The sequence below is a fragment of the Ceratotherium simum genome, chromosome 8 (assembly GCF_057802395.1).
Source record: "Ceratotherium simum simum isolate JZ-2026a chromosome 8, ASM5780239v1, whole genome shotgun sequence".
NCBI lineage: Eukaryota > Metazoa > Chordata > Mammalia > Perissodactyla > Rhinocerotidae > Ceratotherium > Ceratotherium simum.
Genome location: NC_141907.1, coordinates 61246623 through 61259780, shown reverse-complemented (window position 1 = coordinate 61259780; position 13158 = coordinate 61246623). Strand labels below are relative to the sequence as shown.

Sequence of the window (13158 nt, the reverse complement as noted above, 5' to 3'; positions counted from 1 at the left end):
TATGAAATGGTATTTATGCAAAGAATATAGATTTGTTAGTAGTATTGAAGTCTGAGGTGCAGATCATTTTAAATTTCATTATTTGTTCTAGTGAAGAAGGTTGGAATAGATTGCATATTAAGAATTTTGTGAAATTTTTTTTGTTTCTTAGGATTTTCTTCTCATGTATGCAAGGTAATACATTCCTATTGCTGTCTAACCTGCCCATGTAAATCTTTTGTCCACTTTTAAAGCCAATTATGTTTCGAGGAGAAGTACGTTTAAATGTGGAAGAGAAAAAAACAAGAGCTGCAAGAGAGCGAGAAACCAGAGGTGGTGGTGATGATCGCAGAGATATTAGGCGCAACGATCGAGGTCCTGGTGGTCCACGTGGAATAGTGGGTGGTGGAATGATGCGTGACCGGGATGGAAGAGGACCTCCCCCAAGAGGTGGCATGGCACAGAAACTTGGCTCTGGAAGAGGAACCGGGCAAATGGAAGGCCGCTTCACAGGACAGCGTCGCTGAAGCTCCACTGTTGGCAAAGTTTTGGCAGTGGTACATTATTCATCGTGTTTGCATTCTTGTTAATTTTTTTTTGGCTTTGGAATGTGACACAGCCTTTTTGATCATTTCTTTGATGTGAAAAGCATCTTTTGGTTATCAGTTAAATTGAGGTGGACGTTATTTCCCCAATTTCACAACAGGATTCACATTGTTAATTTATAAATCTAGACTTGGAGAATTAAGGACTGAGAAATGACCATATCTTAAACTATCTACAACAAAATGAACTTAAAAGGACATGCCCAACTGAATTCAGGTCCTTTGAGTCAAAAAAATCCTCTGCTGCACATTTTGTTTAAGTGTTACTGTTTCTGCCTATTAATGTTGGAAACACAAATAGTGCAATTTGTGCAATTGGAGAATCTTGCCTTTTTTCTTGGCTCCCCCCAAAAATACAAACCAACAGAAACTTGTTATGCACTCATCAAAAATGCACTAATGGGTACTCTGAACTCATTAACATTGACATCTGCAACAGGAAGCAAAAGGGGAAAAAATCTTTCATCTTTTTTTCCAGTAGAGAATAGTTTGTGAAATGATGAGGGCATTTTATCTGCTTGCTGTGACCAGCGTGTGTATACATAAACCTTAACAAGACTACAGTATATTCCAGAAGGAAATCATTTAGTTATGAACTAAATAACAAAAATCAGAACTTCAAATGCTATGGTCTTGAATATTAGACCAGATTTAGTAGCTCCATATCTAAGATTTTTCTACCTGCCCCTCTACAGTACAGGGATGGCTGGCTGCTCAACACACTCCTCCTCCCCTTTTTCCTTTCTTTAAGCTGTGTACAGTGAAAATTGTCTTTACTGTATTTTTGTTCTCTGGTAATGTAATAAGCATGATGGTGCCTTCTATTAATACATCATTCCAGTCTTGCTGGTAATTTTGTACAGTATAGTGTATGAATTGCTGTGCTGCAAAGCCAAACAGCTGCAAAATGTTGAAGAATCATTGAAGTGCATAAAAATTGCAGTATCTTTAAAATCAGTAAAATTGACTAGCATATTATTTATCTTGTTCTTCAGTTAACAACTTTATGTTCTCTGTGGGAGGGAGTCTTGTGTGTTTGGGAGGGAGAGAAGGAGGAAGTCAGTTTTTTCAGTAAGTCTCTTGTTGACTTTTCTCTTAGCATGAATGTGAACGTTGAAGTGTTACCACTTGAGAGGTGCTTGGAAAAGTCAATCAACTTGATGTACCTTTTTAGTAACATTTTTAAAGCAGTCAGATTCCATAAATGGCAAGTAAACCTGAAGTGAGGATACTGCAATTTTCAGAGAAAAGAACAGCAGCTCTTAAGTGTTTGCGTTTTCTATTTGGGGGGCAGGGAACTGTCATTCATTTTGCACAATTCTTGAACTGATGTCAGCACCCGAGTGGCTCTGAATTTAAGTCTGGGACGACATCTTTTATTTTTACATGAATCTCTTAAACAATTCTGTGAGCAAAGTTTGTAGCTGCTGGATTGTCTTGTCTTCATAGCAAGTTCCAGTAAACCACAAGTATGGCAAAGGATATCCAATTTTATGCTTGGAGCATTTGGTACATACCCGTTTCTGATGTTTCAGGCTAGGAGTGAGGTAAATAAGTGTGACCACTTTAAAGCTGCTTGTTGGCATGGAAGACTTCTCCATTTTACCTTAGTAAAAACAAACAAAAAATGCACTTGACATAGTAGCAAACTGATTCTGAATTGTGAAACTGTTTGCTATTTAGTAAACTAGCAAATGATGCACATATTTTGTTTTTCACGTACTGGGCAATATAAGGAAAATTAAATCTGTCCTTTCTTCTTAAGTGAGGTCTTCCATGTTTGAGGAAAAGTCTTGCACTATTGCATATATTTGGGGGACACAGGTTTCTCATAGTTTCCATTTTTGGGGGCTTAAAGATTTTTTTTTTTTTTTCTGTTTGAAACACTTACACTTTCTGATGTATAGTACTTGAAGTTCTTACCAGAAAATTACTTTTGAGTTTTGAAGCCTTTATTCAAACTACTTTCAAATAAGTGGTTTATCGTCAGTGTTTTGTTTTTTATAGCATATTTTTCCTCTACTTTATTTCTTTCTCCTTCCCATTTTATATATATATATATATATATATATGTAAAATTTTCAATCCAGGATATTGCCCTGCACCTATGAAAACTGTTCTGGCACCAAAAGTAGTGACAAATGTTAAGTGTAATAGAAAATAAGAGCAAAAGAGCCATTCAGCTTCAGTCTTTACATACCATGAATAAGACATTAAAACATCATATGGAGAAGTTTACATGGTGATTGTTCACCTGCAGTACTGTGGACTTTTAACATTTTGTCCCCTTTTCAGTGAACCAGAGTAAGAATATTCATCTACCGTTACTGTTATTTGCTGATTTTTTTTTTTTTTTTTTTTTTTTTGATGGTAATATTCTATCCTAATGACACTATTGCAACCAAATTGGCTTTACCATCTTGGCTTTAGTAGGTATAGAAGACAATGGATTACCATCTTTATTGCTGTAATGTGTTAAGCATTATATGCTAGTAGAATCTAGTTTCATTGTTTCAGGTGGAAAGTATTCTTTGAGTTTCCATTTTGAATGTGTTTGGACTAAACAAACAATAAACTACTGATGTCTGCAGCATTTATATCTATGTCCCTAATTTAATCTATAGGTTTGTGTTCCAAAATATTTTCTCCCAATTGCATTTCACACAACCTAAGGAAAAATAAGGAATTATTCTATAACCATCTGCTTGTTATTTGTGAAATTTGATGTATGAAAAAGTAAAACATTTAAGTAAAACTTGAACATTGTTAGAGATCCATTCCAGTTCAGTTAGGTAGCTGGTATACAAGTTAAAGAATGTTAGAGTAATAAGCAGTAAGGAAGGTGAGAATTATCTAAAGAAGTCTACTAAACGTTTATTTAAAAAAAAAAAATGTTGAATTTTCCAAAGGATTGCTACCTCATATCTCAGAAGGAAAAGAGAAAAGGGATGGGAAGATTGAGGTTAGCTGAAGTTATGGACATGACCCATTTCAGAAATTGGAACAAATTTTTCAAGTTCTAAAAGAATATTAAAGGAGAAATAATCATGTAGTCATATTTATGAATATATACTTCAACGGAAAAATGAGGTCCTGAGGCATATGTAATTTCAGAACTTGAGACTTTTCCTTCATTAAAATGGATGGTATAAATGAATTTTTTATGATATATTCATAATACTGTTTAGGAAGATTCCTTAAATCGGTCTTTACAAATTTGTACCTAACTCTATGGCTGTGGAAAAATATTTTTTAGAGGGGATAAAATGTATATGCCACACTGTATTGAAAACAGAACCAAATTTGAAGGAGCAAATTATCATTTGGTCTGGGAAATTTATATGGAGCAAAATATTTGAAAATTTTAGCCACACAAGATGTTTCCTTTCTATTATAGTCTTTGTAGCAAGTGAATGAAAATTTAGTGGATAGATATCCATATTTTTCCTTTAAATTAGGACACCTTGCTCATCATAGTTTATATTTTAATTACAGATGAATAAAGACCCTTAATTTTTCTTTTTTTTGTATTCTGTGTTCATAAGACTTTTTTTTTAAACTAGGGTTTTTTAAATTATTATTTAAGTTTATTTTTTATTTTTATTGTGAGGAAGATCAGCCCTGAGCTAACATCTGCCAATCCTCCTCTTTTTGCTGAGGAAGACTGGCCCTGGGCTAACATCCATGCCCATCTTCCTCCACTTTATATGGGACGCTGCCACAACATGGTTTTGACAAGCAGTGCGTCAGTGCCCGCCCGGGATCTAAACCGGCAAACCCCGGGCTGCAGCAGTGGAGCGTGCGCACTTAACTGCTTGCGCCACCGGGCCGGTCCCTATAAGACTTTTCTAATTATTTAGTAGTAGACTGTTTTGATCAATTTGATGCTAGAGTTAGAAATTATTTAAAGTTACTGAATAAATGAATAATCTATTACATCATGAAAGAAGTTTTCCTTTGTGATAGATTTCAGTAGGTTCATGTAAAGGATAACTATTTAAAATCATTTGTATCATTAAGTCAAATAATTCCTAAGTAATGAAGTTTCTGGATATTTTTGACAAAGAGACTGAAATCTTCAAATCTGTTTATGTAGTATATATACATTATGTTTAACGTGCTTCAGAATTAATAGGAAACAGTCTTTTTAGCATTACCAAATAAATGCTGGGCAAAATACTATAAATGCAGGTTTAGAATTAAACATTCACAGAAAGATTACTACTCTGCTATTAACTGCCAAATTAACTGATCATTTTCTCTTTGATTTCTAAGAGTTTTGATAAAGCTGGCTGCCTACTTGGAATGCTTTCACTTAATGTGACAATAATATTCTTCTAACTGCTTCTGTTTTCTGTGCTTGCTCTGATCACCTCATAACCTCTCTAATTCCCTTCTTTTTTTTTTTTTTTAAAGATTTTATTTATTTATTTTTTCCCCCCAAAGCCCCAGTAGATAGTTGTATGTCATAGCTGCACATCCTTCTAGTTGCTGTATGTGGGACGCGGCCTCAGCATGGCCAGAAAAGTGGTGCCCGCCCGGGATCCGAACCCGGGCCGCCAGCAGCGGAGCGCTCGCACTTAACCGCTAAGCCACGGGGCCGGCCCTCTAATTCCCTTCTGTCCGCAGTCTCTTCTTTCCCCACAAACTGTCTCTGGGTGGTTGCATTTAGGCCAGGTACTACCTTAGCTTCAATATATTGTCCATTCAGTAGATTTCATATAGTATGGTCCAGAGGAGGGCTTTGGAAACAGCCTGGGCTTGAATGGCAACTCCATCTATCAATGGTTAGTCTTTTTCTGTGCTTCTGTTTCCTCATTTTCAAAAGAAGGTGGGTGATTGTGACAATCAGTGAGTTTAATATATGAGACACCTAAAACAATGTAGTGGGTCCTCAGCAAGTATTAGCTTTTACTGTTTTTGACTCAACTGCATTTCTACTGTCTACCCATCCTGTGTTCCTAACACGTCTTTTTTTTTTTTTTTTTTTTTTTGGTGAGGAAGATTGGCCCTGAGCTAACATCCATGCCCATCTTCCTCTACTTTATATGGGACGCCGCCACAGCATGGCTTGCCAAGCAGTGTGTCGGTGCGCGCCTGGGATCCGAACTGTCGAACCTGGGCTGTGACAGTGGAGCGCAAGCACTTAACTGCTTGCGCCACCAGGCCGGCCCCCTAACGCGTCTCCTTTAAAAATCCTTTTTGCCACATCCCCTTTTGAAGTCCTAGATAATTCAAAATTCAGAAGTTCAAAACAATGTGTGTTCTCTTTCTAAGTGATTTACATACACCTGGCTCTCTAATAATGAACATCTCTATTTTTCTGACCTATTTAACCTAGAAATGTTTGAAATCTTGTCTGTTCTCAATATTTTCTCTGTTTCCCTCCTCCCGTCCATTTTTCAGACTGTGAGAAGACTTGTTCATGCTATTGTGATTCATTTCCACGGGCTCATTCAATTCATTAACTGTTGAGCTTCTAAGTGCCAGGCAGTGTTCTATGTACTATTGATAAATGGTGAATTAAACAAGGTTCCCTGCTCTTGGGTTAAAAAAGACTGAAACTATGGGGAGAGTGAGTAGGTACAGATTTTTTTTTTTGTAACAAGATCAGCCCTGAGCTAACATCCATGTTAATCCTCCTTTTTCTGCTGAGGAGGACCGGCTCTGAGCTAACATCTATTGCCAATCCTCCTTTTTTTCCCCAAAGCCCCAGTAGATAGTTGTGTGTCATAGTTGCACATCCTTCTAGTTGTATGTGGGACGTGGCATCAGCATGGCCGGAGAAGGGGTGCGTAGGCAAGCACCCGGATCGGAACCTGGGCTGCCAGCAGCGGAGCGCGCGCACTTAACCGCTAAGCCACAGGGCTGGCCCGTAGGTACATATTTAAGAAGGTAGGTAGGGGGCAGACCATGAAGGGCCTTGTTGGCCTTAAGGAGGTTGGTCTTTATCCCAAGAGCAATGGGAAGTGGGAGGTTTTGGTGGGGGGGGGGTGTAATTCCATTTTAAAATGTCTCTGGCGGGCCGGCCCCGTGGCTTAGCGGTTAAGTGCGCGCACTCCACTGCTGGCGGCCCGGGTTCGGACCCCGGGCGCGCACCAACGCACCGCTTCTCCGGCCATGCTGAGGCCACGTCCCACATACAGCAACTAGAAGGATGTGCAACTATGACATACAACTATCTACTGGGGCTTTGGGGGGAAAAATTAAAAAAAAAAAAAAAAAGTCTCTGGCTACAGAGTAAGCAAATTGAAGGAGTTCAGTAATGGAATGAGTAAATCAAGTAGAAGGATGCTGCAGTATTTTTGTGAAGAGTTGTGATATAGAGTGGTAGTACTAGATTGTACTAGAGTGGCGGTGGTAGAAATCTAAAGAATTTGAGGACCGGCCCCGTGGCGTAGTGGTTAGGTGCATGCGCTCCACTGCTGGCGGCCCGGTTCCGGAAGCGGCGCACTGCAGCACCGCTTGTCAGGCCATGCTGTGGCAGCATCCCACATAAAGTGGAGGAAGATGGGCACGGATGTTGGCTCAGGGCCAGTCTTCCTCAGCAAAAAGGAGGATCAGCATGTATGTTAGCTCAGGGCTGATCTTCCTCACAAAAACATTAAAAAAAGAAAGAAAGAATTTGAAAGACGTGGAGACGGCGTACATTGGCCAGATCTGGGTGAGGGAAAGGACTGGTATCAAAGAAGAATTAGAAGTTTCTCGCTTCCATGATTGGAGAAGTAAAATGGTATGTAGAACATAAGGAGAAAAACAAGGTTTCATGGTAGGGGGCAGGAGTGCTAGTGAAACCCTCTGGGGTTTGGTTGTGAAGCAGACCTGAAAAAATCAGGCATCTAGAGTGCAGTTTTGGCTTGTGCTTTTTTATTTCAAAAACAGCATATGAAATGGTAAATTATGTATATCTTACCACGATAAAAAATATATGCTGTGTACCTTTTAGAAAATGCAGATAATCCAAAAGAATGAACTCCCACAATCCACAATCTAACCCATAGATGGCCCATATAAATAAACCTTGGCGTGTGTGTATTTTTTCCATTATACTATTAAACACTTAATGAAGACAAACCATTTAACAGTGTTTATTGAGCACCCTTGTGTGCCAGACACCCGTTCTTGATGTTGAGGATATATGAGTAAGACAAGTTCATTGGTCTCCTTGTGCTTATTTACTTGACAATAGAGAAGAGTAGTTGTAAGCGCTATGCAAAACATTAAAATAAGATGATAAAAGCAACTGAGTGGCACCTTTAGAGAGGTGTTCCCCAATCACCCATTCTGGAGTTGACATGGGACATAGGAGCACTCCAGCAAGAAGGACCAGCTAATGTAAAGCCTGTGAAAGTGGAAAAACTTGGAGGGTAATGACAAGAGGCTGGCATAGATGGAGTTGGGTCGATGGGTGGCAAAATGGTAAGAGGTGGGGTAGGAGAGGTACAGGGACTACATGTGTCATCTAAGCTAGGGTAAGGAGTTTGTTTTCCTTCCTAATTGCAATAGGAAGCCATTTAAGAGAATTAAGCGTGGAAGTGGGGTATAATAATGCCATGTAGAGGATAGATGGTAGGAAGACAAGAATGGAAGGAGGAAAGGTGGCAGGAGGCCATTGTAGTTCAAGACTATTAATCTGAGGGAGGGAAATAGATTGAGCTTATTTTTTGGCAGCTTAATCGAGGTGTCTTGTGTGTGTGTGTGTGTGTGTGTGTGTGTGTGTGTGTGTGAGGAAGATCAGCCCTGAGCCAACATCCATGCTAATCCTCCTCTTTTTTTCTGAGGAAGACCGGCTATGAGCTAACATCCATTGCCAGTCCTCCTCCTTTTTTTCCCCAAAGCCCCAGTAGATAGCTGCATGTCACAGTTGCAAATCCTTCTAGTTGCTGTATGTGGGACGCGGCCTCAGCATGGCCGGAGAAGCGGTGCGTCGGTGCGCACCCGGGATCCGAACCTGGGCTGCCAGTAGCGGAGCGTGCGCACTTAATCGCTAAGCCACGGGGCCGGCCCCAATCGAGGTGTCTTGAAAGGAATTGAGAATGACTCAAGTTCTGGATAGTTAGCATAAAGATACAAATCAATGAAAAGCAGAGACTTCCACTTGAAAATAGTGTAACCAGTAAAATAATTATCTTTACACTCATTTTTATCTCTGAAATGAGTTTTATACCATATTTGAGGATATACTATGAATCACACTGCTGGTAGCTTTACATCTGATTTAATATTTAGGCAAGCTAAGTGTAGTTATTTTTCAGCCAAGGAGACAGGCTCAGAAAGGATATTATAGTCACACTAGTATGAAATTATTTGAAATACTGGATTAGCCAAAAGTGTCAATCTGCTTTAAAGGATGAAGTATTTAATTTTAGAAAATGGATTTTAAACATCAGAAATTTAAACTTTGTGCAATGCGTTTTTATCCTGGCTTGATGTTAGAAAATTGTAAAATCAGGGCCGGCCCGGTGGCTTAGCGGTTAAGTGCACGCGCTCCGCTGCTGGCGGCCCGGGTTCGGATCCCAGGCGTGCACCGACGCACCGCTTCTCCAGCCATGCTGAGGCCGCGTCCCACATACAGCAACTAGAAGGATGTGCAGCTATGACATACAACTATTTGCTGGGGCTTTGGGGGAAAAAATAAATAAATAAAATCTTAAAAAAAAAAAAAAAGAAAATTGTAAAATCAGCCTCCAGCATTAGCGGGCAGAAACTTAAGGATCCCTTAATCAGGAGCTGCTTTTGGGAAGCACAGCATTAAGTAATGAGACAGAGTAGCGACTTGGAACAGAAATCAAATAGCTGTCAAATACGGTATGTCTCTGAGCTAAGAAAAAGGAATAATTTTTGAGGGCTTGTCATGATACTTATATTTTTAAATCTGATAACCCTATTAAGTTTTTTACTTTTTTGTTTGTTTTTAAAGAGGTGAACGAAAGCTGGGAGAGGTAAAAACAAAACTACCTGGCATATGATGATGAGACTGACTTTTGGAAAAGAAAACAGATCTGAGAGACATTTTAATGGATGGTGACTTATCGGGAATGACTTAGAGTGATGTGTCAAAGCAGGCACTTAAGTAACAAATAAGTGTGAAAGAAGTGGTAAAGACTTGTATAGCAGTCAATGAATATTTATTAGCATCAAACATATGCCAGAAATCTTCCTAGGTGCTGGCTGGCAATACAGCAGGTACGGCATATCCACAGGAAACTTGTATTTTTTGAGAGAGGGAGGCAGCAAACATGTAAGTAAGTGATTTCAGTCCTGGTTAGTCCTGGGCACAATACAGCTCATTTGTCCTAATAGTAATCCTATGAGGAGGACTACTGTTTATTTTGTAGAAGGGTTAACTCAGCCAGTGGGGTTAGCTCCGTTTTCCAAGATCACATGACTAATAGAGGGTAAAAGTAGTAGAGAATGCAATAGTGACTGGAGATGGGACTGTTCCTTAATCATTACCGAGGGTGGTAATGACAGGCCTCTCTGGAGAGGTACATATGCGATCTGAAATGAAGAGGAGGCAGCCTTGAGAAGAGCTCTTCCTTTTCAAAATACAAGAACCAATGCGGAGGCCCTGTGTTTGGGAGGAGCTTGGTCTGTTCAAGGGCGATAAGGCCCGTGTGGCCATAACAGTGAGCAGATGATATCAAGAGGTGGAGAAGAGCTAAATCTAAGGTGGCCTTGTAGTTTGGATTTTACTCTTGTACTGGGATTGTTGGAATCTGGACAGGAAGTGATGTGATCTGAATTAGTGAGGAGCCTGTCAGGAAGAGATGTGAGGTGATGGTAGCTTAGATTAGGGTTGTAGCAGTGAAGGTGGTGATAAACAGTCAGCTAATAAGATATCTTTTGGAGATAGAACCTACAAGACTTGATTATGGATTGAATTTTGAATGTGATAGAACCTACAAGACTTGATTATGGATTGAATTTTAAATGTCAGGGAAAAATAATATTCAAGGATGACTCCTAGGATTTTAATGCAAATTGGGTGGAAGGCAGTACTCTGTTGAGATAGAGAAGGAGCAGGAGTGGATTGTGGAGAGAAAACCACCAGTTCTCTTCTAGCCATGTTAAGTTTCATATGCCAATTGGATATCCAAGAAATGTTAGGTGGTATGATTTTGGAATTCTGAGGAGAGCTCAGTGCTATGAGTCGTCAGTATAGGTCTTTGCAGCTATTGGATTAGATGAGATCGCCTCAGAAGAGTGTACAGAAGAGGCTGAGACTGAGTCCTCAGATACTTCCAAAATTTAGGGTTCTAGTACATGAGAAGCATGCAAAGAAAACAGGGAGACAAAATATGGCAAGTATTGGTGTCATGGAAAGCTAAATTTCAAGAATGTATTTCAAAAGGAAAGAATAGGCAGTTGTGTCAGATGCTGCTGAGAAGTCAAATAAGGTAGTGACTTAATTAAGGCGGGCTAACTGCTATAATAAATAGACCCAAAAATGTCTAATGGCTCAAACACAGTAGTTTTTTTCCCTGTCATTTAAAAAATACGAGGGTGGTGGTGAAGAGGCCAGTGGTCTGGCCCCCCCTCACTTAGTCATTTAGGGACACAGATGAATGAAGGCTCTACCACCTTCAGTGTGTGGCTTCAAGATCACACTGTAATCATCTCCATTATAGCCAGCTGAAAGGGAAAAGGAACACAGAGGTTCTTGAACGGAGATGTTTATGGGCCAGGACTGGGAATGGTACACATCTCATATATCATTTGCTTGAATTCAGTCACACGACCACCCCTAACTACAATGGAGTTTGCAGAAAATAAATATGCCATGCATACGGGGAAAAGGAACCAGCTTATTGTGAGTAACTAGCAATCTCCGCCACAGATGGCTTTGGCAGTGTGTATGTCATAGTGACTTTTGGGAAGAACTATTTCAGTGAAGTGATAAGGATGAAAGCCTAAGAGAACTGGAGGTAAGAAATGAACACAGACTTTTTTCTGTAGTTTTGCTATGAAGATGAACAGAGGAATGGGGTAGAGGCTAGAAAGAAATGGAACGTCAAGAAAGAGTTTTTATAAGAGGCATGTTACCAGTGCAGACACAATGTATACTATTTTTAACATTTGAGAAATGGATTTCCAGGTTCACACTGTTATGATGTAGGATAGATGTGTTGATGACTGACAGATCAAAATACAGTGTCTGTTGAACTTGGCAAAGTAAGTGGTATTTTGTACTTTAGGTTTCCAAATCTAATTGTCTTAGTCACTTTTATATGTAGTAATGAGGTCATTGAATCAACTACTTGGTTGAGAACAGAATTCTCTCTTCTATGGCAAGTGTCCTTCCATCAAAGAACCAGAACTTCAAAATGAGTCAGTCCATTTTCTTAATAGAACGGTGGAGGGCCGGCCCCGTGGCTTAGCGGTTAAGTGTGCGCGCTCCGCTGCTGGCGGCCCGGGTTCGATCCCAGGCGCGCACCGACGCACCGCTTCTCCGGCCATGCTGAGGCCGTGTCCCACATACAGCAACTAGAAGGATGTGCAGCTATGACACAACTATCTACTGGGGCTTTGGGGGGGAAAAAATAAATAAATAAAATCTTTAAAAAAAAAAAAAATAGAACGGTGGAATGTATTCATAGCTGCATGCTCTATAATAAACTGAAAATAAAGAAGTCTGAAGATTTTATGGCCCTTCCATTCGCTTGGTGACTCAATTGAAGTTATGCCAAAAACCCATGATCAATCAACATCTCATGGGACCTAAGTGAGAGCTGTTTTTTTGGCAAGAAACTGACCAAAGCACATTGTGTTGGGATGTCAAGATATGTGGAGAATGATTATTGCCCAGAGTCATTTAACAGAGGTGATTGCTAATGTGAGGAAGAGAATTGGGCTACTCTAAGCTACAATATATAAATTTATTGAAAAAGATTTCTGGGGAGGCTATATATTATCCTCCTGCCGTCTACTTTTTATATTGAGATATAATTCATATACATAAAATTCACCCTTTTAAAGTGTACAATTCAGTGGTTTTTAGTATATTTTAAAAGTTGTGTAACCATCACCACTCTAATTCCAGAACATTTTCATCACCCTAAAAAGAAACCCCATACTCATTAGTAGTCACTCCTCATTCCCATTTCCCCTTCAGTCCCTGGTAACCACTAATTTACTTTCTGTTTCTATGGATTTGCCTGTGCTGGACACTTCATATAAATGGAATCATATATGTGACTTTTTGTGTCTAGATTCTTTCACTTAACATGTTTTCAAGATTCATCCATGTTGTAGTATGTATCAGTACTTCATTCCTTTTTATGGCTGAATATTCCATTGTATGGATATACCACAGTTTATCCATTCATCAATTGATAGACATTTGAGTTTCCCTTTTTGGCTATTAAGAATATCAATGTTGCTATGAACATTTGTGTAAAAGTTTTTCTGTGAACATATGTTTTCATTTTTCTTGGATATATACCTAGGAGTGGAATTGCTGGGACATATGGTCCTTAGTCTCTTTCGACCTTTGTTTCTTTGCCATCTCTCAAGTTCTCCTCTCTCATTGCCAATCTCCTGCACTCCCACACTGTTTTCTTTAAACTTTTAG

General features: G+C 39.5%; 1 protein-coding gene across 2 annotated transcripts in view; it reads left to right on the top strand.

Moving 5' to 3' along the window:
* Nucleotides 1-3177, top strand: part of G3BP2 (G3BP stress granule assembly factor 2) — a 32313-nt gene extending 29136 nt beyond the window's left edge. For both annotated transcript variants that reach the window (XM_087434438.1, XM_087434437.1), the window contains one exon: nucleotides 234-3177. In XM_087434438.1, the coding sequence (XP_087290564.1) occupies nucleotides 234-506 (273 nt within the window). In that variant the 3' untranslated portion in view covers nucleotides 507-3177. The remainder of the gene's footprint in view (nucleotides 1-233) is intronic.
* The last annotated feature ends 9981 nt before the right edge of the window (nucleotides 3178-13158 follow it).